Source organism: Delphinus delphis, chromosome 6, assembly GCF_949987515.2.
Source record: "Delphinus delphis chromosome 6, mDelDel1.2, whole genome shotgun sequence".
NCBI lineage: Eukaryota > Metazoa > Chordata > Mammalia > Artiodactyla > Delphinidae > Delphinus > Delphinus delphis.
The window spans coordinates 68547154-68571043 of record NC_082688.1 but is presented as its reverse complement, the minus strand read 5'-3'; the positions used below and the strand labels follow the sequence as shown (position 1 = coordinate 68571043).

At 41.6% G+C, this 23890-nt stretch overlaps 1 protein-coding gene across 2 annotated transcripts in view; it reads left to right on the top strand.

Moving 5' to 3' along the window:
- Positions 1-2505: 2505 nt before the first annotated feature.
- Positions 2506-23890, top strand: part of SLC24A2 (solute carrier family 24 member 2) — a 240791-nt gene continuing 219406 nt past the window's right edge. For both annotated transcript variants that reach the window (XM_060014790.1, XM_060014789.1), the window contains exon 1: positions 2506-3443. In XM_060014790.1, the coding sequence (XP_059870773.1) occupies positions 2511-3443 (933 nt within the window). In that variant the 5' untranslated portion in view covers positions 2506-2510. The remainder of the gene's footprint in view (positions 3444-23890) is intronic.

Below are 23890 nucleotides of genomic sequence, written 5' to 3'. Positions count from 1 at the left end.
TTTTGCAGATAATTGGAGAGGAGGGGCCCAGCAGAGATGACCCTAAAGTTGGCAACACTTTCAGGCTTTGGTAATCAGGCGCGTCACCGTCCTGTACGATTTCTCCTCTCCGTCCTTGCTCGCCTGCAAATCCTGACCCCCGTCCTCACTGCAGAGAAATCTGCGAAGGGACGGCTGCCGGCGTCGCCTCTGCGCCCAGGAGGCGTGGAGCAGAGAGCGCGGGAGCAGAGCGTCCTGCGGGCACGCTCCCCGCGCGGAGGCGAGAGGGAGGGGCCGGAGGGGGCCCGGCAGCACCAGAGGCGGCGCGCGGGGCTCGCGGCGGCTCAGTCTCCTCCCCAGCCCAGCCCCGGACGGCGAGAGCGGCGGCGAGTGCGAGCCGCAGCCCGGGCCTCGGAGCGAGGAGGCGGAGAGCCGGAGAAAGCGGAGGACCGGAGCGGCGGGCCGCGCTCGGGCCCCCGCCGTGTGCGCGTTCTCCTGGCGGATCCCGGTAAGTGCGGGCGGTCGAGCCCCGGCCAGCCGCCAGGCATGGTGGCCGCAGTGGTCGTTGTCCCCGTATCCCGGTTGCGCGCATCCCGCTGCAGGCTCACAGGTAGCTCCGCGGTGGACGTGGTGCCCCAGGCCCCGAAAGGAGTTAGCCAACTCTCTGCGCTCCCAGGCGGGGTTTCCGAGCCCCGACTTCTCCCACCCCAACCGCCCCTGCTTCCGGCTCGGGGTAGGGGGCGCTGGGCAGGGCCTGCAGTCGGGGAAGGCGCAAAGAGGGGCGCTCCCCTTCCCCACCTACTCACCAACGATTCGGGAAGATGCCGGCCAAGCCCCTCCTCAAACTGCATCCCAGCCTCTGGCTCGCTAGTGGGGCGTCTGTCCTTCAGTTTTATTTTCCTATGAACCCACCAGGGAAAGTTTGGGACCACACACGGCAAAGTTGGGGCGCGGCTGGGGGTGCACTTCGCCGGCGGAGCGGTGGGTTTTGCAGGTCGAGCCCGGCTCAGGCTGGAGCCGATAGCGCACCCTGGGAGTTGAGTCTGTCCCTGACGTTTGCCCCGGCCGAGCTTTGTGACAATCCCGAGCGCAGTGAGTTGCTTAATCGTTCACGCTAAGCATAGACATCTGTCAGGCCAGCTGAGAATCTCTGTGCTGGGTTAGGTTTATCTCAGGAGTAATAGCATCTCAGCCTGGTTTGATTTGGGCTCCCTCTGCAAACCTGAGTTCCAGCTAATCTCAGTGTGTCACTGGCGTGTGTTTAATTAGCTTATTTTACACCTGAGATGATCTCAGCGAATGCCTCTAAAATGAAATCGTTGATACAAGAAAAAACCAAAACCCCAAAACAAAACTGTTTTTTAAAGAAAATTAAAAAGGGGAACCTTCGGAATATCAGCTGTCATGTGTGGGTATTTTACCCTTCTCTGTGGAGACAGAGAATGAAAACTGCTTGGGTATCTCACCTACTAGAGAGTCAGTGTCAGGGCTATTTTTGGCAGATTTTGTGGACAGAGGTATCACTACAGCTTGCATATTGTTTATGAAATACACATTTGATGTCTTGAAGCAGCCTACTTGTTAGAAGTTGTTTGATTTACTAAGTTGTCTATTTTAAATACGACTAAAGGTTGTTTTTTAAAATAAGCTTTAGCTGAATACAGTGTCTAGATATTTAGGGAAGACAGTTTGTTCATGTCATCAGAACATTCTTTTGTAAACTTAAATTTTTAAAGGGCTACTTTTCTGCATTTGCTATAGGAGGGGCTTTCCATGAAAAATAGGATCCTGAGATCTTTATGTGTGCAGGAAAAGAGTGCTGTCTCCTCCAACACTCAGCCCTTGCCAAGTGATAGATTAATCAGAAAAGTGTGCCTGCAACTGGAATTATATAATTGGACCAAAAGAAAAGACAGTGGTTTTGGTTGTCAAATACGTAGATAATTCTAAAGGAAGTGATACCTTTTTTAGCCCTGGGAGGTTATTTGTTACATGAATTAAGGTGGGATAAATAAAGATTTCCATCTAAATCTATAAAATTTTTGTATTTAACAGACACAAATACATAGTCTATGTCTAACATTGGATTTACCAAAATGTTTGCCTTTGTACATACACTGTCATAAGTGCCTAGTATGTGTCACGTCCTACTCTTAATGCTTCATGTATTTTAACTCATCCTCAAAGCAGCACTTGGTGGTAGGTGCTGTAATTGTCCTAATTTTTGAAATGGGGAAACTGAGGCACAGAAAAATTAAGGAACTTAATCCAAGGTCACATGGCTATAGGATAGGATTTTTTCATATCTGCCAAGTTGTTTTGTAAAAAAGACATGATTTTACGATTCACATATCCTTGTTTTTATTTTTATTTAAGCATAAATGTTGAAAATATTTCATGTGAAGCCTAAGAATCCCTGATTGTGGAAGCACCCCAGAAGCACTGTTAACTGTAAAGTGAGGAAAAGTATGAAAGAACCATCTGGTTGAGTGTACAATTCGAAGACCACCACATCCACCAGAAGACCCAGGATGGATCTGCACCAAAGCACTACCACCATCTCTTTCCTTGAGAAATGGTGTTCAGATAAGTCACCATCTGGCTGCAGGAGACATTATAATGTCAGAAAAAAACTGAAGTTGATTCGAATCTTAGGCCTTTTCATGGGCCTGGTAGCCATTAGCACTGTTCCGTTTTCAATCAGTGCCTTTTCTGAGACAGAGACACCGAGCACAGGAGAGGCCAGTGGTGCAAGTGGCCCCAGGGTAGCACACGATTACCGTCAAAGAACTCTCTTAGATTTAAATGACAAGATTCGAGATTATACGCCACAGCCACCTGTTTCTCAGGAAGGCAAATCTGAGAATAGTACAGATCATGCCCAAGGAGACTACCCAAGAGACATCTTTTCCCTCGAGCAGCGGAGACAAGGTGCCATCATTCTCCATGTCATTGGAATGATCTACATGTTCATAGCCTTAGCCATTGTCTGCGATGAGTTCTTTGTTCCCTCTTTGACTGTCATCACTGAAAAACTGGGCATCTCTGATGATGTGGCTGGAGCCACCTTTATGGCTGCCGGGGGCTCAGCCCCAGAACTTTTCACGTCTCTCATAGGGGTATTTATCGCTCACAGCAATGTTGGCATTGGCACAATCGTGGGCTCAGCGGTGTTCAACATCCTCTTTGTCATTGGCATGTGTGCTCTGTTTTCCAGAGAAATCTTAAACCTGACGTGGTGGCCACTCTTTCGGGATGTGTCCTTCTACATCATTGACTTGATCATGCTGATCATATTTTTCCTGGATAACTTTATCATGTGGTGGGAAAGCTTGCTTCTCTTAACAGCTTACTTTGGCTATGTGGTTTTCATGAAATTCAACGTCCAAGTAGAAAGATGGGTGAAGCAAATGATAAACCGCAACAAAGTCGTCAAGGTGACAGCGCCAGAGGCCCAAGCAAAGGTTGGTGGTGGTGGTTGTTTATTTAATGTCTTCTTGACCATAGCTCTGAACTCTTATGTTTTTTAGATCTGCCACTTTTTAAATGGGATGGTGTTTGGGGCTGTAATGAGTAGCAGGGTGCTTTATGCATTTCTTTGACAGCCAGACCAACATGACAGTGGGAAAAATAATTTGGGGGGTATTCTGGGGAATGTCTACTAAGTTCTCAAGCTACTTGCCTCAGAGTAAAACATTTATAAATATAGGTTACATAAGCTTCTCAGAGCAGGCTCAGCAGTTATTTGTCGCTTATTTTCTTATTTTTGTGAGCCGTTTTATTTTCATGGGAAAGTGTGTGTGTGTGCCTTGCAAGTTGCAGGGCTTTTTCGATTTAAATGAACATGTGACAGTTATCAAGAACCATCTCTTTAAAGGTGCTTAGTGAAGAAAGTTTGTGTCAGCAGAGCTGGATCTTTAAGTCAGCAGCCTAGGGCCTAGCAGGACTGGTCGTTAGAATGGGTCCTGGCCATTCTTCTTGATGCACACAATAGTGCTTCAGACCACTCGACCAGGCACCGATCGGGATATGTGAAAGAGTCAGTGGCAAGCCATGCTGCCTGCCTCTGTAGCTCGAGGGCCCATTTTGCACGCCGTGATAAACATGACCCAAAATATTTTTTATGGTAGGATTTGAGGGAGTTTTAATGACATTTTAGTGGCCATCCTACCACTTAGGTAGCAAGCAAGTTGGTAAAGAGCTTAGAAGAAATCGATCTGCAAAAATACAGATTAATTATTAAAAATAATCCATGGGCCACATCAATAAAATTTTCTGTTAAGTAGAGTAATGCCATTCTGATCTATATCCTAACATTGGAATGTTGTCTCGGAATGTGATTTTAAACAGTAAAACAAAATACATATGCAGACTTTTCATACTTGCATCTGGGGAAATTCTCATGTATGCAAAAAACGGATGTTGAGTGGAGGGTGAGATGTTTTGTCCAGAATGAAGGAAAAAATGATATTAATTTAGCATAATTCCTTTATGTTCAAGTTTGATGACCATCCATCATTTTTGTAGCAGCCGTGAAATAGAAGCAAAGCACAGACAAAAAAACCACTAGTAATATTTCTATTTATTCCATGCAAAAAAGAAATGTTCTATACTGTATTTTTTCTAACGTATCACTCAGTGTATGGTTGGTTGTTAGAAACTGTAGTAAAAAAATAATCGTGGCAAATAAGCATTCAGATGTGATACTGAGTCTGTATCCTTGAGGGCATGAGACAGGGTCATCACTGGAGCCCAGTCCCTGATCTAATTTTGTAGCCCAGAGGATGATCCCTCAAGCCATCTCCTCAAGACTGGCTACAAGTTTGAGTGGTTTGCATTAGTCGTCTATGTGTGTATTCCAATTAGAATGCTAAACAGTTGCCGAGGGAAAGGCCTGTTTTTTAGAGGCAAGGGAATGATTTGGTGTCTTATAAATATCCTGGGCCCATCAAAGCTAAAAAGTCTTTTTGAGAACTCAGTACTTTTTCGTTTTGGTATGCCGCAGTGGAACTTTATTAACTTAGGCACAGACTCGGCTAAAGGTTATGTTGGCAACGTGTATGAAAAAGGAATTTGCAGAGCAGTCCAATGGTGTATTGAAGATTGCAGGGGGATTTTGTCTTCTGATAGGGAGGAAGGAGGTGGTTTTGTGCATTTAGTAATAACCTTTTAAATATGGTTTACAGAAGGTTTTTAATAAATTATAAGTCACTCATTAAATCAGCTCTTGCAGGATTTTTACCTACTATATTAGGTGACTGTCATGTCATTTTAATGGTAATTTAAAAGTCAATAACTTAGGCTGGCATTCCTTAAAGTTGTTACTCATATCCATAATTTTTGCTATGCTTAATATTGTGCATTTTAAAAATTTTGGAATTCTGGATTTACCTAATTGAAAAAGAAAGCAAATTATATTCATGACTATATCTCCTGTTTCTGATTTACCTCCAAAATATGTTCATTTTATTATTTTCCTTTGAGCACCAAATAGCTTTAGTTTATTCCACTTAATCATTATTATTTATTTTGTCATTCAGTAACTAGATTGAACTATAAATTATCATGGGACCAGAATTTTTTAACATAGCTAAGTCTTGTTCGGTATGCTGGAACACAGATATTTTTAGGTGGAACAGTACATAATGATGTGTGATTTCCTTTAGGAAATTTTACCTTGCCAATTTCACTTTTGAATAATTGTTGGAAAAAAATTTTTTCAGCAGTTGGTCTTTATCAGATGTCTGACTTCAGAATCTTACGGAGATTTTGCTCTCTAGGCACTGAACATAAGGTGTCTCAAGGAGGGATGAGTCTTTGAGCTTGGCTGTCTTGTTCTCTGATCTGCAAAGTCGATTTCTGGCTGTATACTCCACCTTTCCTACCTAAGTCAGTGCTTCTAACATCATCAGAACACTCAGAAAAAGACCCCAAGCCAAAGACAGCCCTCAATGGAGTCTTCATAGAGAGTAATGTACTGTACAAGAGTTTAGGAAGCAAAATACTAAGCATATTTTTAGGCAAAGCTACCTCATTGTCTTAATTGCACAATTATGGAAGAGGGGAGTATGGGAAAGTGGAGGAAACATTTTAGATATTTTTATACAAGTCATCAATGGTTCTTACTAAAAACTCATCAATTCTGCTGGGCTGTAGACAGTGAAATATCTTTGAAACTGCTTGCTTCCTGGACCAGTTGAAAATCTTAATTTGGTTTCATTATTGATGATGGGGCAACCGTGGAGCATGAAAAATTAGAAAATACAAACATTTTTCTCATATTTAAAGTAATAGTTTCCTGTTTTATTTAACTGTTCCACCTGGTGTTTGGTTTTTTAATTTGATATTTTTATTGCATCTTTTAGTGATAATATTATTGTTTAAAAAAATGTCGTGTAGTGTCATGACATGGTAAGGAGATCCTGGGCTTTGATTCAGGGAAAAAGGGTGTTAGCCCAGGTGTATAATAAGACTTGTGACCTCAGAGAAGTCACATAAACTCACTGAGCCTCATTTTCCTAATTAGGAAAATGAAAATAATAATACCTACTTCATAAAGTTGGGAAAATTACTAAATGAAGAAATGAATGTTAAGCAGCTAACATAGTCCTTGGCAAATGTGGGTTGTTCACTAAGTGTTAGTTCCTTTCCTTTCATCTTTTGTTCTTAAATGAAAAGTGAATCAGGATAAATTATTTCAAATTTGAGAATTTCAAAATATTCCTTGAAGATTGTAGTTCATGCCAGTGAGTCACTGAGTTAAGCAGGCTGTTGTCTCCCTTAGGGGCATGTGGTATTTGTCATATTATAATATTTTTAAGCCTAATTTCATATACAGTGAACGTATGCAGGGAAGACATTATTATAAACTCCAAGGAAACCTTCAAATGCCTTTGTTGTCCTGAAAGTTTATTTCGTAAACTGTGGTTTAGAAATATCTATGCTAAGCAGAGATTTTTGTTTTAAGGGTATTTTTATTTATAAATGATTGGGACTATCTTCCAAAAACCTCTCCAGAGCTGGTTGGGAATTAATTTGAATCCTGCAGGATGTGAAGCAATGGAGTTTCAGGGCATCTGGCATGTTTTGCAGTGTGCCTGGCCTGCCTGCTGAGGTCCCCTGATCTGCTATGGTTCTAGGCTGTCATTGGCCTAGAAAGCAGCTGTCCATGGTATTTAACTTCTTCTTAGACTTGGCACTGTAATCTGACAGCATGTCAGCCCAGTTCAAATGAAGGGAATGGTCTAAATAAAGATGCTTAAAGCTGGATAGTTGAAGGCAGGCTACTTAGTAATTTAGGTGTGCCTTGCTTTTTTCTTTTTGTGTGTTCCTGAAAAGTTGCTTGCCAGCAGAGTGTTTGCAATGCAAATTGTTATTAATGATCATGGGGAAATCGAAATTGAAACAATATTATAAACTTCATAAAGTGAAGTATTTCTGGTAAGATGCTAAACCATAAACAATTATATAAATACAAATGTATAGTCCCAAACCTTCTTAAGGCAAAGAATATGTTATAAATTCAACCTTTGTTTCCCCTCCATACCTAGTATGTAAATTAGTAAAATTAATGTACAGATTTCAGTGAGATCATCCTTATAGTGAGTATTACTTGATAGACTTGGAAACTCTCTGTCCTCAAAAGAAAGAAAATATAGGCACTAAAATTCTTAACTGACTAGATGCCTGTGATTGTAGCATTCTTTTGAGTTCCTGGACCCAATTCAAACGTGTAGGGGTCGGGTAGGGGGTGCTTCCCTCCCAACACCAAGAAATTTTCAGACACCAGCAGGGTGTCCAAGAATTTAACTCAATTCTGACACTGTCCACCCAGAGAGAACATCAGTTTTCCACAAGTTAAGGGTTCAGTCCTACAAGACTGCCCCCACTCCCCATGCAGGTCACAAGTCCAGGTTGTTACCTGTAATTCTGACCTACTGGCTGTAAGTTAGAGGTTCCAGTGACCCCCTCCTCGGGTTCAATGAATTTGCCAGAGGATCTCTCAAAACTAAGAGAAACATTTCACTCACTAGATCGCTGGTTTCTTATAAAAGGATATAACTCAGGAGCAGCTGGCTGGAAGAGATGTCTAGGGTGAGGCACGGGGAAAGGCATGGAGCTTCTGTGCCCTCTCCAGGCACCACTCTCCCAGCACCTCCAGGTGTTCACCAACTCTGAACTCTGCCATTTTGGGGGGTTTTATGGAGGCTTCATTACGTGGGTGTGGTTGATTAAATCATTGGCCACTGGCGATTGATTTGACCTCCAGCCCCTCTCTCCTCAGTCCCACCCTTCAGTCACACAGTTGGCTCCATTGGCAACCAGCCCCCATCCTTAGGTGCTTTCCTAAAGTTGTCTTCTTAACATAAAAAAACGACACCTTTATCACTCTCCACACTTAGGAAATTCCAGGGGTTTTGAGAGCCTCGAGCCCGGAACTGTGAACCAAGACCAAATATATATGAGAAATATATTTTGGTCATCTGAATGACCAAATATATATATTTCTTATAAATCACAGTATCACAGTCTGTTTGTTGATCTAGGGATACAGCATGGTGCTGTTTTCCTTGTTTTGCTTCCCTCTACTTATGTTAAAAGCAAACCCTTCAGTTACTGCATATGATTCAAAGGGTGAAGGAGGCACTTTGACAGACTCAGAAAGCCCAGTGGATTTTAATACACAGAGGGCAGATTGCCCATGGCTGTTTCCCTAGCTACTCTGGTTCCTCCAGCAAGAGATGACCTAAACTTTGTGAATCCTGGCAATGTTGAGAGTGAGGACTTATCACCACTTCCCTTCCTGTCTCCTTTCTTCCTCTCTCCTTTTCGCCTCCCTTCTCCCCCTTTTTTTTCCTAGAACCAGATAATTTGTATTTTAACTTTAACAAGGAATGAGATTGTTAAGTTGCTCAAAGATGAGTCAAGAACATCTGTGTGGATTTGACTGGTTTAGTTTCTTCATTCTTCTATTTTCAACCTCCTTTTGTTTTAGGTTAAGTCTCTAGTAAACAGAATATAGCAGCATTTTGTTTAATTCAGTTTGACAATCATTATCTTTTAGCTGGAAAGTTTAGTTTATTTACATTGATTGTGATTACTATTACATTTGGATTCTTTTCTGTCATGCTATTTTAAACTTTCTATTTTTTATAACTTTTTTTTGCTTTTGTTTTGGATTGATTTTTTTCTAAATCTGCTTTTCCCATTAGTAGTTTGGAGTTTATACATCTTATTTCTAGTCTTTCACTGTTTACCCTAAAAATTTTAATGCATATATTTAACTCAACAGAGTGTAAAGCTAATATCTTTACACTCATGCTAAACATCTTAAGGGCCTTAGAGCGTTTTAACTAAGTCTCCTTTCCCCCAATGTAAATGATTTGAAGTCTACAATTTAAGTTCTACCTTGATGTTTTATAACAGCTTTATTGAGGTATAATCTTCACTTTTTAAATCCTACAAATTAGACATTATGCCATCAATGTTTTTAGAAGTATCCACATTTTTACCAGTTTTTCTCTTCATTTCTTTTCTCATATCAGACCTTTTCTCTATGACTTTTTCTTGTACTAACATTCTTTATAAGTTCCTTTAGCAAGAATCTGTTAATAGTATCTGCTCCTGATTTTTATTTGCTTACAGATCTATTTTACTTTTGTTCTTGAAGGATAGCTTTGGTGGGTAGAAAGTTATTTTCTCATTCCACTTTGAAATAATAATTCTACTGTCTCCGACTTCCACTTTTGCCATTTAAAAGACTGCTGCTGGTGTGAATGTTGCTCCTTTGTAAGAAGTTGGTCTCTTCTCTTTGACTACTTTATAAGGTTTTCTCTTTGTTTTTGGTGTTCGGCATTTTCCTGATGCCATGACAGGTGTGATTTTCTCACTTAATTATCCCCTATTTGTGATTCATTAGACTTCTTGAATTTGAGGATTAGTGCCTTCCACCAATTTGGCCTCTACCTCATTCTTCCCATAATCTTCTAGAATTCTGATTGGATATATGTTATACCATCTCAACCTGTTCTTCATGTCTTTTAACTACTCATCTTTTTCTGTGTTCTTCTTGCTGATCATTTCTTTATATCTGCTTTCTACTTTCTAATTTTCTCTTCAATTTTGTCTAATCTGCTCTGGTGCTCATCTGTTTAGTTTCTAACTGTAATTATTATATTTTTCATTTCTAGGTTTTGTGGCTCCTTTTCACCACTGTCAGGTTGATTTTCACTGTTTCTTCTTCTTCTATTATTTAATGCCTTCTTTTATTTTTCTAAACATATTAAGTATATTTATAATTCATAATTGGTATTTCTAGTGTTAGTGTCCTTGCAGATCTAGTTGTGTTGTTTTATGTTTCATGTGGGGTTGCTTTCTTATGTATTTAGTGATTTCTTTTAAAACTTTTTTTTTTTTTGCTGTACGCGGGCCTCTCACTGCTGTGGCCTCTCCCGTTCTGGAGCACAGGCTCTGGATGCGCAGGCTCAGTGGCCATGGCTCACAGGCCCAGCCACTCCGCGGCATGTGGGATCTTCCCGGACCGGGGCACGAACCCGTGTCCCCTGCATCGGCAGGCGGGCTCTCAGCCACTGTGCCACCAGAGAAGCCCTCTTTTAAAACTTTGAACTCATATTTCATGGAACTTGACCTGTAGGGAGTCACTGAGGCCTCGGTTCTAAGTGTATCCCAACAGAGAGGACTTGTTTGCTCTTCTCTCAAGTTCCCGGGAGCCCAACCAACCTGGAACCATTCTAACATAAATGTCTGACTTTTTTCTACCCATGTAGTGTGAATTCAGACTCCAAAGCCAGGAGTGAGGCTGTGCTTAGAAATTCTTAAGGGAGACTCTTTTTTCTTGCTCTTTTTTTCAGTACCACTCAAAACTAAGGCCAAAATAGGCACATTCTACTATTTCCCTCTGGTAGGCAGATTTGTTTTTCCTTATTCACCCACTAAGAGTGTCCACCCTTCAGGGTTTCCAGCTTATTGGGAGTGGAGGCCCCTGAATTACCTCCTCCCTATCAGGCCTCATGTTTGTAGCTTCCACAATCCTAGTTTCTGACCACTGGGGAATGGCAAATACCTCAGAGGCAAAGCAACACAGACCCCTCTGGATCTGTGCTTAGTTGGTGTTCTAGGTTCTAAGAAATCCCTGCTTCCTCACTAATATAGTTGGGTAATTTAAAAAATATATCAAAGAATATAGTATCCAATAATTTGAGGTGTATATAGTGAAAATGGTTTCTCTGAATGTTTAATCATCATACTGCCAAAAATTATGTTTTAGACTTTGGATTTGTCAAGTGATAATGCATATAACAAGGGATGATAATACGTGTTTTAATTGTATACTTTCAGAATGTTTAATATAGCCTGACGTTGTAATAAAACTCCTTATCAACAGATCCTACCAATGGCAAATTTTGAGTCAAATCAAATGTAAAAGGCAATTCTAACAGAAAGTTTAAATTGTAGATTTGCCTTTTAAATAATATTTTTACCAGATACTTAAAGTAATATATTCATTGTACAGGATTATAAAAACACATCAAAATACAAAAAAATTTAAATAGCCTATAATCTCTCCATCGCACCATCCAGAAATAACTATGAACATTTTTGCATTTATTCTTCCAGACTTTCACTCACACACACACACACACATATGCACATATGTACCTATATATCTAAATAAGTTTGAATGATATTGGATATGCACAACTTTAAACTTATATTGAATATATACCATTTTAACTTTTTTTTTTTTTTTTTTTTTTTTTGCGGTGCACAGGGCTCTCACTGCTGTGGCCTCTGCCGTTGCGGAGCACAGGCTCCGGAAGTGCAGGCTCAGTGGCCACGGCTCACAGGCCCAGCTGCTCCGCAGCATGTGGGACCTTCCCGAACCGGGGCATGAACCCGTGTCCCCTGCATTGGCAGGCGGACTCTCAACCACTGCGCCACCAGGGAAGCCCCATTTTAACTTGGTTTATTATGAGCATTTCCTCAGATCATTAACTGTTTTTCACAATGGTTATTCACTGTTTAGCATTATCATAAAATAGAAAGTTATTTTCATATTAAATTTCACTACTATAAAAAATGCTACAGCCAGCAGCCTTACACATGAATTTTTGATTTTGGAGAAGCAGAAATTCTGGAACAAAGTTTATGAGCTTTTTAAAGTTTCTGCTAGGTTGCTACATCCTTGGTAGTGTGGACTATTATCATTTTTAATGTTTTCCAATTTCATAGGTGAAACAACATTACATTGTTTTAATTTGCATTTCGTTGATTAATTGGGAGGTTGAAAATATGTTTCTTGAGAATTCAAATTTTCATTTATAGATTGCCAATTTCCTGTGTGTCTTTTGTGTCATTTTTAAAGTTTGCTGTGATGACTCAAAAATCTCTTACAAACATATGCTGAGAAACCCTAACTTTAGCTCTCATACTTCCCCACATTTCCACACCTAAATCAAGGCAGGAAGTTGTTGCAATTTTTGTTTTAAAGGATGAATTATTCTAAAGAAGGAGGCCTTGTGACCCAGGAGTTAAGAAATGATGTTCCCAAGGGACGGGGTGTGCCCCCCAACCACGTGACTTTGGTGGATCCTGTACGTCCTAGGACCCTATCTCCAAATCTGGAAAATGGGTGATTTGACCCACATGACCTAAAAGATTACTTTAGCTTGTCATTTCTGTCCTCAGAGGCTCTCATCCTTACTATGTGGAATACTCTAACCATACCAAACTAAAATCTAACACATTTACCTAAAACAGAAGAACAGATTCTCACCATAACCACAACACCAAACTCTTTTCCTAACCTGGCTTACCTGTAGTATTTTCGCTGAAATGATTTAATTGACTTGGCTAAACAGTAATTTTTGTTTAAGCATGCTTTGGGAGGCAGTTCTTCCATACAGACAGGAGAACAACTTGCACAGGAGAAAATCATTTAAAGTTTACTGCAGGACTCTACACCTCCTCAGCTTTGTGGCTTCTGGCAGTGGAAACCCTCAGTGGCAGCTGCATGTGTGTCCCTGGATCACTGGTCTCTGCTGGTCTCTCCAAAGTCGAGAGAAGAGAGAGATCTGAAAACTGGACGCGTGCTTAATACCCGATCTTTACCACATCAATGTTCTGAAACAGGTACCATCTCCACTGGCAGATCAGGAACCTGAGGACCAGAAAACAAATGATTGCCTAAGGTCCAAATTTAGTGGTAAACCGCATTTGAACTTGGGTCTGTCTGACTCCTAAATGCATTCTAGTTTTCTTGTTGCTTCCTACTGGACAGTTGGGAATAAAGACAAAGCAAACCTCCAAATTAGATGCACATTTCATATTAGGCTGTGTTAAGTCAGTGACTTTTAAATATTTTTTACCATGACCCCCACTAAAAAATATATTTTACATCTCAATTCAGTATATACACATACCCATGCACATATACATACATATGTATATGTTTACATATACATATAAAAATAAAATCTAAGTGTGAGGCGCATATATATATATATATATATATATATATATATAGCATTTTCTACTCTGTTAAAAATGCTAGTTTCAACCCTAAAATAATTTCATGACCCACCAATGGATTGTGACCTAAGTTTTAAAAAATAGTATTTTTAGAAATTCCTTTTTCTTCCTTCTTCCTCTTAGTGGGGCTGCCCTTCAAGGCTATGCTAATGTACTGCACAAGGGCATCTGTCTGACCAAGGGGGCAAATAGGGACATAAATCCAGACACCACTCTACTGGACAAGCTGTGTGCTTTGGTGTGGGACTGTGTCTGCCCAGGGGAAAGGGTGCCTTTTCTTAATTCCACAAAGGTGCCCTTTAAGCTGGTGGTGGCTTTGCTTCTTACGCCCTCTGGCTCTGACAGAGACTGATTGCAGGGTAAGGAAGGTGCAGATCAAAGCATGATGTGCTCCCTGAGCCTCGACTCATCCTTGGTTCCCAATGAGCTTGTCATCGGGTGGGAAAGAAACGTGGATGAAACAGGGAGATATGGCGTCAGAAAGAAGCAGAACCTTGCCAAGAAGGCTGACGCTGCATTTCAATTAGGTTGGTTACCTTTTTATGAAGGATTGGATTTGTAAACCAAATGATGCAGACACGGTTCTTGTCCTGGTAAACGCTGATGGGTTTGGAAAGGGTCTGGGCACCAGACTATATTAATGCCATGTTTACAGCTTTAAAGGATGCACTCAGAATCCTGCACTGGCAGGAACCAAGCCTGGAGAGATGGAGTCCCTTTCAGCCCACACACTGGCAGTCTAACCCTAGTCCAGGTACTTTGCCCCAAGTGTCTCCTCTGAAAATGAAGGGGCTAGTTTATCTCCAGGGTCCCCACCAGCTCTGATAATTCTGTGCCTCTCTGTTGATGGGAAAGAAACAAATATATGTCCCTAATTATGGACTGACCAACAGAAGAGGTGGTCAGGTAATGAAGCCCTGAACTTACCACCTTCAGAGTACTTTTCCAGTTAAGAAGACCAATGAAAGGAGATTAGTTCCTTTGAAGGGGTAATGCAGGCTTCTTCACCTGTCCATAGGACGTTCTTAGAAAGGGTCAAAGTTGCTGGTGCTCTGTACTTTCTCTTTTACTGCTTGATGGACATTGAGCTGGGCAAGGAGGTTGCAAGTAGAAATAGAGGTGTCCCCTTCAGCAGCCCCATTCCTCCCACTTAAACTGTCATCTGTTGCCCTAACCACTTGTAGACTAAGGCAGTTTTATTTTTCCCTGTCACCTGATAGCAATGAAAAAGATGTTGAGCCACTTCTATTATTTTAGGCATGCGGTAGGCACTGAGTATTGGTGCTTGTGTTCTAGGAACCTGTGACTTTGTTTCCTGAGAGGGAGGATGATGTTTAAGGGTTAACACAATAGAATTATTATTTAAGACTGAGATAGAGTGTGACCCTCCTTGCTGTGTGATCTTGGGCAAGTTACCGAACCTCTCTGGGCTTATGTTTGCTTATCCATAGATTAAGAAAAAATAATAGCCCTTCCCTCCGAGAAAGGCTGTGAATTTTGATGCAATCACACAGGAAAAGTGATTAGCAGAATACGGTCCCACTCACGCACATATATTCTATTCCTGGTCTCTTTTCCTCTGAGTCCCTCCCATATGCTGTTAGCCTGCCCTCCTGTCATTTCAGGACCTTGCCTCACTCCCTAGGCCCTCTTCTCTCTGCCTCCCAAACAGCCAGATGAAGGAGCAATTCTCCAACTGATCCCTAGCTAATAGTCAAATCCTCAGTGTTTGGACTTGAACCTGCTTTCCTTCTGTTCTTGCAGAGGGTTTAGGAGAGAAGTAGTTTCCCTGTTTGGAAACTGAACCTTGCTCAACCACGAAGTTCTCTCAAGGTCCCCTGTCACTGTCCTGTAAATGTATTTACTCTTTTCTTGTATACATCATCAGTGTTCAATCTTAGCTTGTCACATCTCCATCCAGTCGTGGCTGGGCCTTATGTTGGTTTGCCAGCATCTGTGTTTTCTGCCTAGGATCAAATCACTCCCTTTGACTCAGGAACTAACCAATCCCACCTGCAGTATTTGGTGTCTCGCTTGGTATCTAGGGTAGAAGGGAAAAGGGCACTGAATACCCTTCGGAAATTGATAATGGTGCTGATGAGTGTTCACGATCAAAAGTCTGGGCCTGAATCATTCATAAAACAGAGTTGCTTATGTATTAAAGTCAAGGAGCAAACAACAAATATCTGACTTGAGAAACAGAATTCATTAGACATTCTCCAGTCTCCTCAGGTTGGAAGTGTGGCTGTCAGGGCAGGTAAGGGCCATCAATTCTAAAGGCCAGATCACTCCAGCTGTGGCCTCAAAGTAGCTCTCCTTACCGTGTAGCATTATGTAGTGTTTCTCTCTGTTGACTTTTTTTTTAAGATTTTCTGCTTTTTGTTAAAATTTATTTTTGGCTGTGTTGGGTCTTCATTGCTGTGCGTGGTCTTTCTCTAGTTGTGGTGAGCGGGGGCTACTCTTCGTTGTGGTGCGTGGGCTTCTCATTGCGGTGGCTTCTCTTGTTGCAGAGCACGGGCTCTAGGTGCACGGGCTCAGTAGTTGTGGCGCATGGGCTTAGTTACTCCGTGGCATGTGGGATCTTCCCAGACCAGGGCTCGAACCCTTGTCCCCTGCATTGGCAGGCGGATTCTTAACCACTGCACTATCAGGGAAGTCCTCTATTGACTTTTTATAACAGTTTTTTTGAGATATAATTCACTTATCATAGAATTCATCCTCAATGTGGAATTCACTGGTTTTTCATATATTCAGAGTTGTAAAATCATCACCACTATATTTAGAACATGTTCATCACCACCAAAAAGAAACCTGTATCTATTAATAATCACTCCTCATCCCTCTTTCTGTCCCCATCCCTGGTAGCCACCAATCTTCTTTCTGTTGCTATAGATTTGCCTATTGTGGACATTTCAGATCAATGGGAATCATACAATATGTGGCCTTTTGTGTCTGGCTTCTTTCAGTTAGCATAATGTTTTCAAAGTTCATCCGTGTTGTTGCCTTTTTATGGCCAAATATTCCATTGTATGGATATACTATATTTTATTTATCCATTCATCAGTTAATGGACATTTGGGTTACTTCCACTTTTTGGCCATTATAAGTAATGCTGCTATGAACATTTGCTTACAAGTTTTTGTGTGGATATATGTTTTCAGTTCTCTTTGGTATACACTTAGGAGTAGAATTGCTGGGTCATATGCTCACCATATGTTTAACATTTTAAGGAACTGCCAAGCTGTTTTCCAAAGTGTCTGTACTATTTTGCATTCCTACCAGCAAGGTATGAAGGTTCCAATTTCTCTACATCTTTGCCAGCATTTGCTGGTATATGTCTTTTTGATTATAGCCACCCTAGTGGATGTGGCGTAGTATCTCATTGTGATTTTGATTTGCATTTTCTTGAAGGATGATGATGTTGAACATCTTTTTCATGAGCTTATTGGCTACTTGTATATCTTCTTTGAAGATATGTCTGTTCAAATCCTTTGCCCACTTAAAAATTGGGTTATTTGCCTTACTGTTGAATTTAAGAGTTCTTTATATATTCTGGGGGCAAGAACGTATATATGATTTGCAAATATCTTCTATTCTGTGGAATAAGGAATATGCTCCATAGATGGGGCAGCTCCTCAACTGGAACTGGGTCTCCAAGCTGTTCGCTATTGTTCTCTAGGCATCTACTTATACCTAGAGTGATTTGGAACCTTTGGATCAACCCGAAAGCTGCCTGTTTCCTTGAGTTGGTCTTGGAAAGCTGGATGCCCTTGAAGCTAAGGACTGGAGGAAGATTTAGGGGTTGTTTGAGGTTCAGGACTTATTGATTATAGAGAACCTGGGAACGTGAATCTACTTGAACATTGGACCCAGGATGTTTGTTGTCTGGTTGCTACATCACCCTTTTTAACCTACTCCTGATTCTTCTCTGTATTATCTAAGAGAGTTTCTTGTCGTCAAATCCCTTTCCCTACGTATTATCCTGAAGCGTTGTCAAGAAAGCAGTTGGATCACAGTCCTTCTTTCCCAGATGTGAACTTCGCCCATGTTGCTGTTTGAACCTTGGCACTTAGCTTTATACGTCTTGGCTGTGGGCCAATCCTGCCCATCTACCCACTCTGTCCCAAAACCTATAACCTCTCCCACTCCAGGTCCTAGGAACGTTTGCATCCATTTTGAACAAAGGTTTGTAAGTATATGGAGCTACATACAGTACATAATAACAATACTAGTAATGATCTACTCTGTCATTGCCTGGCATGAACAGTAATTGCACAAACCTAATTAATGAGCACACTCCGAGGTTAAAGAGAACTTAGCCATGCGATCCTGCTGTGTACAAAAATGCACAATTGGTTCAAAGCTCCAGTGGTTTTCCAAGGGGTTCAGGAAACATCCTCTCTCTTGCTGCTAGCTTGCTACAGCTGCACAGGGACTAGTGGCAGGGTGGATGGAGTTTGGGGGCCCTGAACAAGAGGCTGATTTATTTAAATAGGTTCAGATGTGCCAGGCTGCTCGTTTGGTGCTTACTTTGAAGGGCCATTACAAATCTGCTGTTTCCTGCTGCCTTTTATTTTAAGTCCAATTAAGCGGATAGCCACAAACAGCTCTGACCTTGAAAGTCTAAGTGAAGGTGAGAAATGAGAACAGGCTTCGGAAACATATGTTTTGGCGTCTTAATGCTCTGCAAGTCACAGACACTTAAGAAAAATAAATAGAACTGGATAAGATAGTGTTATGCTTTAGGAGGAAGAATTTAAATGCCCTGGGAAGTATTACCACATGCTTCACTGGTGCCTAATCATCAACCAGGCTAAAAATTAATCCAACTCTCTCATTTCACCGCGTGGCTCTGGGAGACCAGCCCCAAATGAGTGGTATAGCCAGTGACATTCAACATATCATCACCTTGGATCGCAGCCTCCGCCAAGCACCTCTCCTGAGCACTGCTTCCTGTCTCTCAGCAGCCCCAGTACATGCTTTTGGTTATTTGTTTTTAGTAAAACTACTTAGAGTCTTATATGACTATTTCCATTCAAGTTCTTGCAAATGTGGATCACAGGATGAACCTGTAGTTGAATAACTTGTATTGGATATGATCAGCGTGGGGCTTCTTATTAAAATTCTTAAAGTCCGGGCTTCCCTGGTGGTGCAGTGGTTGAGAGTCCGCCTGCAATGCAGGGGACACGGGTTCGTGCTCCGGTCCGGGAAGATCCCACATGCCGCAGAGCGGCTGGGCCCATGAGCCATGGCCGCTGAGCCTGCACGTCCGGAGCCTGTGCTCCAAAAAAAAGCCACCTGAAAAAAATAATATTAAGTATTTTGTGATGTGCTGTGAACTCCCCTTCTCTCTTTTTTAACCTTAACCTAACCAGTCCAGGAATTAAAAAAATGCTTGTCCGAGACTCTTTCTGACTCACTCTTTAACTTATTGTTAAATTTTAGTCTCTATACACCAATTTAAATATTTTAATGTTCCTACTCCCTTATTAAATGCTGACATTTTATGAGTTATATGTGTTTATCTGTCCCCAACTTTCTACATCAAGAAATGGGAGCAGATGGCTTTTTTCCCTTGTCTCATAGGATAGTGTGGTAGCTACTGAGGAGATATCTGAGCTCACATTCAAATGAAACCACAGACACGAAGAGACAGTGGCAAAGGCTGAGTGAGAATATTAGAAAATAGGATTAGAGTGGTTTCAAGCACATTTTTAGTGTGGGGTTCAAGTAAATTGTCTTTATATAAAGGATTGCTCAAATGTGAATATCCTGAAAAAATGTTCATGTAGTCAGCTTGAGAGATTAATAAAGCACTTTCTGGCAATCTGTATTTGCATATAATTGCAATCCCATAAACTTCCATTTATCTGGAAGTCCAATATCCAGATGTCCAGAACAGAACCAAGATCCAAAGTCCAGATGACTTTTGAGCAGCCAAATAGATGCTAGAAGATCAGTGTTCAAAGTTCAGGCACTTAATCATACAATTTCTTAGACTCTTTATAAGAGTCTGTTTACTTTGATCGTATACAAAATTCAAATAAATTAGGTTGCCTGGTTTTCCAGCCCATAAAGAATTTAGAAGCAGCAAATGTGAACTGTTTGGAGCAGGGGTTGGGCAGAGTTCTGAGTTGGGGTAGACTCCTGTGTGCACAGTGATGGCCAGGTCTGCTACTGGCCTATTCAGTGTCTCTAAGCAGTTTACAAAAGGCTCCCTGCTCTGAGCAGACCAGTTAGAAAAAGCACACACACCCCTTAAGTGTGGACAGCTCTATAGGTACAGGATGTGATGAGCAGAAGACACGTTGGTGGAAAGAGAAAGGTGCCGTCTCCCCTGGGTAGGCAGATACAGTGCCCACCAGAACTCCTGGCATGGTGGGGTGCACAGGGTCCACTTACCCCGCAGCCATGTGGCTGTGGGCAGTACACATATACAAGGCGTATGCTGCCCCGTAGATCCCATCAGTATGACAGCCAGTGGCAACAAGAATCAGAAGAACTCAAAAACCATACGACAGTATATCTGTCTGGGGTAACTGCAGGTTCAAAACAGAGTGCTTCACCTTCTCATGGCGCCCATGGACGTGAAAGTGATATGACAATTAACGTTGATAATACCCACAGAAACACTGAGAGAGTCTAAATCATGTTCAGTGTGCCTCGTGCTAGAGGCAGTGGCACTTTCAAGACAGGCTGTAGGTGGGAGAGGAGTGATCTACATATTTGCATAGCTGGTGGCATGACCCAGGCTGGTGATGATGGTGGCCTGGCCAGTGTGGTCACAACAGAGGCAGGGAGAAGTGGTCAGATTCTGGACCTCTCTTGAGGGTAGAGCTAACAGCATTTGCTGATGGATTAGATGCAGGGTGTGATAAAAAGAGAGAGATCAAAGGTGATGCCAAAATTTTTGGCCTGAGTAACTGGAGGAGTGGAACTGCCATTCACTGAGATGGGAAGACTTCACGGGAGCAGGTTTCAAGTGGAAGATAGGAGTTAAATTTTGGATTTAAGTTTGTGATCTAAATGGTTAAGGTAAACATCTAAATGGGGATGTTGAGTAGGCAGTTGGAGATGAGTCCGGAATTCAGACTGGAAATACAAGTTCAGAAATCATAAGACTCTAGATAGTATGTGAAGCCATGAACTGAATAAAGTCACCTGGGAGTGAGTGTAGATAAAGAGAAGAGGTTGAAGGTTGAGTCCTGAGGTTTATAGCGTTGAGACGGGAGAAAAATGAGGAAGAGCCAGCAAAGGAGCCTGAGAAGTGGTAGCTACTGAGGAAATAAAACCTGGAGAATGAGGAAGCCAGGTGAAGAAAGCATTTCAAAGAAAAGAGAGTGATTGCATCAATTGGTGACCAAGTAGGGAGAAGACAGAGAATTGAACATCAGATTTAGCCACAAGGAGGTCATTGGTCATTTGACAAGACCAGTTTTGGTGGAGTGAGTAGGGTGAAAATCAGGATAAACTGGGTTCAAGGAATGGGAAAGTGGGAATTAGAGATACCTGTAAAGGGAAACAAATAAATGGGTGCAAGCCAAGAGAAAATGTAGGGTCAAGAGTTTTTTTAAGTGGAGGAAAGAATAGCACATTTGTGTGGTAATGGGAATGACACAGCAAAAGGGGGAGAGTTGATGATGCAAAGAGGGGAGAATTGCTGTGGTAATGTCCCTGAGTAAGTGGGAAAGGGGTGGGAGATTCTGGGTACAGATGGAAGGGTTGGCTTGGATGGGCACCACCTAGTAAGGGGTGAAGACAGGTAACGGCACGGCTGCAGGTAATGGGTGAGTGTGTTGGAGGGATTTATGAAAGTTCTCTTTTTGTTTCTGTTTTCTCAGTAAAATCAGAAGCAACGGAGTTCCAAAATTCGATTGAAAAATGCTCTGATGAGTAATAAAAATTATCTGTCGATCACACCGACATTCAACAAAATGAAGTTGTGTGGCTCAGACTGAAGTACAAAAATCTGTCCTGCTTGGGAAGCCAAGAAGCAGAGTGATAAATATTAACCCATCATATTTTAAAAGACCATGTTATTTTTTTAACAACAGGATAGAGCAGGGCATTTATCAGCAGTTCAGTAACCTAAAGGGTGACTTTCTCACTCCCTCAGGAGCCCGAGCTATGCCAGTACATGGTTTATGGTAGAAACATAGAAGTCAACGAAATATAAGCTTCGTCAGGACAGGAATTTTTGTTCACACGTGAATCCCTACTACCTAGAAGAGACCTTTTAGGTCATTGTATATGTTTATTGAGCACCAAATATAGGTGCTCAGTAAACAATTAATGAATGATTGATGCCAAACCAAGGGCAACCAAAGTATTTTTCACTTAAAAGGATAGTTACCAATTACTTTAAGTGATCAGTTTCCACATTTTCAGTTTTTCATCTTTCAGATGAGACTGTCCATACGGCTGCAGTGCTGCCTTTTTCTCCAAACTCTTTATTCTTGAGAACTGACTGCAGAATATTGCTTATAGCTCTGTTTTTATGGATAATTTCAGAGGCTTTTACTCCATAAATTCACTTTGCTGTTGAAAAGCCGGCAGAATCTCTGTGCAGAATGAAAATCTGCTCTCTGATCTTATCTGGTCCAATCTTATTATTAAATGGTTATGGAGATCATAGAGTTTAATGGGTAAAATGCCGGGCAACATCTGTTGGCAAGTTGGACACCTACACTGAGAAACCAGATATGGTCATGGAATTTCAAAACAAGGTCCTCTGATATTTAAATTATGCCAACTTGCTACCTCATGGCAGGCATAGTAAGACTCAGAAGCTAAGTAAAACTGTTTCGCTTTGTATTCCAGGTCTAGGTGCCTGTTTGTAGTTGTGTTTCGTTTGACTTTCTTTATAAACAGTAGGACCTCAAAGTAGGCGCATTGTTCTTGATTTCCTTTTCCGCAGCAAGATGAGCATCTTCACATAAATCAATAGGCGGCATACTGATTGCTGTGTAATCTTGACACAAAATAGCTGCGCAAGCACTTTTTGCACTCTATCGCAGGAGCCTCAGAGGAAAGGTGCATTGCAGCATGGGATAAGCTACTGAGGGAAGGCGAAGAGATGATTTTACCTTAGTAGAACAAGAGGATATATTTTAGTTGCAACTTGCCTGATTAGCAGGAATTATCGATGGACCCCAGTGATTGGTAAGGGATAAAATAACTTTGAGGTATTAGATCGTAGTGCTCTTTAAGAGGAATCACCTTCCTTACTACAAACAAACCAAACCTGACAAGGGTCTCCCGTCCCCTTGGGCCCTCACATTCACAACCCAACCCCACTTGAACAACCTTCAAGGTACACACTACTCCCATAGGATGTTCTGGTCCCAAAGGCCAACAGAAGGAAACCATGCTTTCTTGTTCCTTTTTAGCAAGGGGAATTTATTTTCCAAATAATGTATATTCTAACTCTTAGGTTTGTTTTGTTTTTTCATTGAAGACTAATGGAAACAAACTACGGAAGGTCAGAATTTCATATGAAATAGTCCCAATTGCAAAGTCCAGAACAACTTTCTGACTGCCAACAGGTTACTTGTGGTTGTTCTTTCCCTCCCTCTTCCAGAGGAGGGATTGGGTCATGTTCATGGGGACAAGCAAAGTGTGATGGGATCTGGGCAAGTTGATGGGCTCTCCCTGTGTCTGTCTTCTTCACCAACTTAGTTCAGACAAAAGGCTGGACTTCATGTCCATGGCCAGGTCATAGGTTATTTTCTTTCATGCTCTGTAAACTAGTTCTTCCTTTTTGATATTGAAATTACCCTAATAAAGACTCAGTGGTGAAATCTCTTCTCTGTTGGTATGTCTAGCTCTTTGTCAAGATCTTTACTGGGTTGTACGTGACTTTAAAAGACTAGGAAATCCCATTGGCTTATTGGGGTGTTTGGAGTGTTTATTTCAATTCTGAGCTTCACTTTTTTTTTTTTTTTTTTGCGGTACGCGGGCCTCTCACTGTTGTGGCCTCTCCTGTTGTGGAGCACAGGCTCCGGACGCGCAGGCTCAGCGGCCATGGCTCACAGGCCCAGCCGCTCCATGGCATGTGGGATCTTCCCTGACCGGGGCACAAACCCGCGTCCCCTGCATCGGCAGGCGGACTCTCAACCACTGCGCCACTAGGGAAGCCCTGAGCTTCACCTTTTCTTCAAGCTATTTTTTAACTGTCATGGGGATATTTCTGTTTTGTGTCTATTTTCTGATAAAGGAAAATAACCTTGTAGAATTTGAAGTGATCGTTATTTAAAGCAAGAAGAAGAAGGAAGAGGAGGAGAAGCAGAAGAAACCAAATAAAAGAAATTACTTTAGAATTTTTTTCTTTTCTTCTTTGCAACTAAATTTATGAATCAGT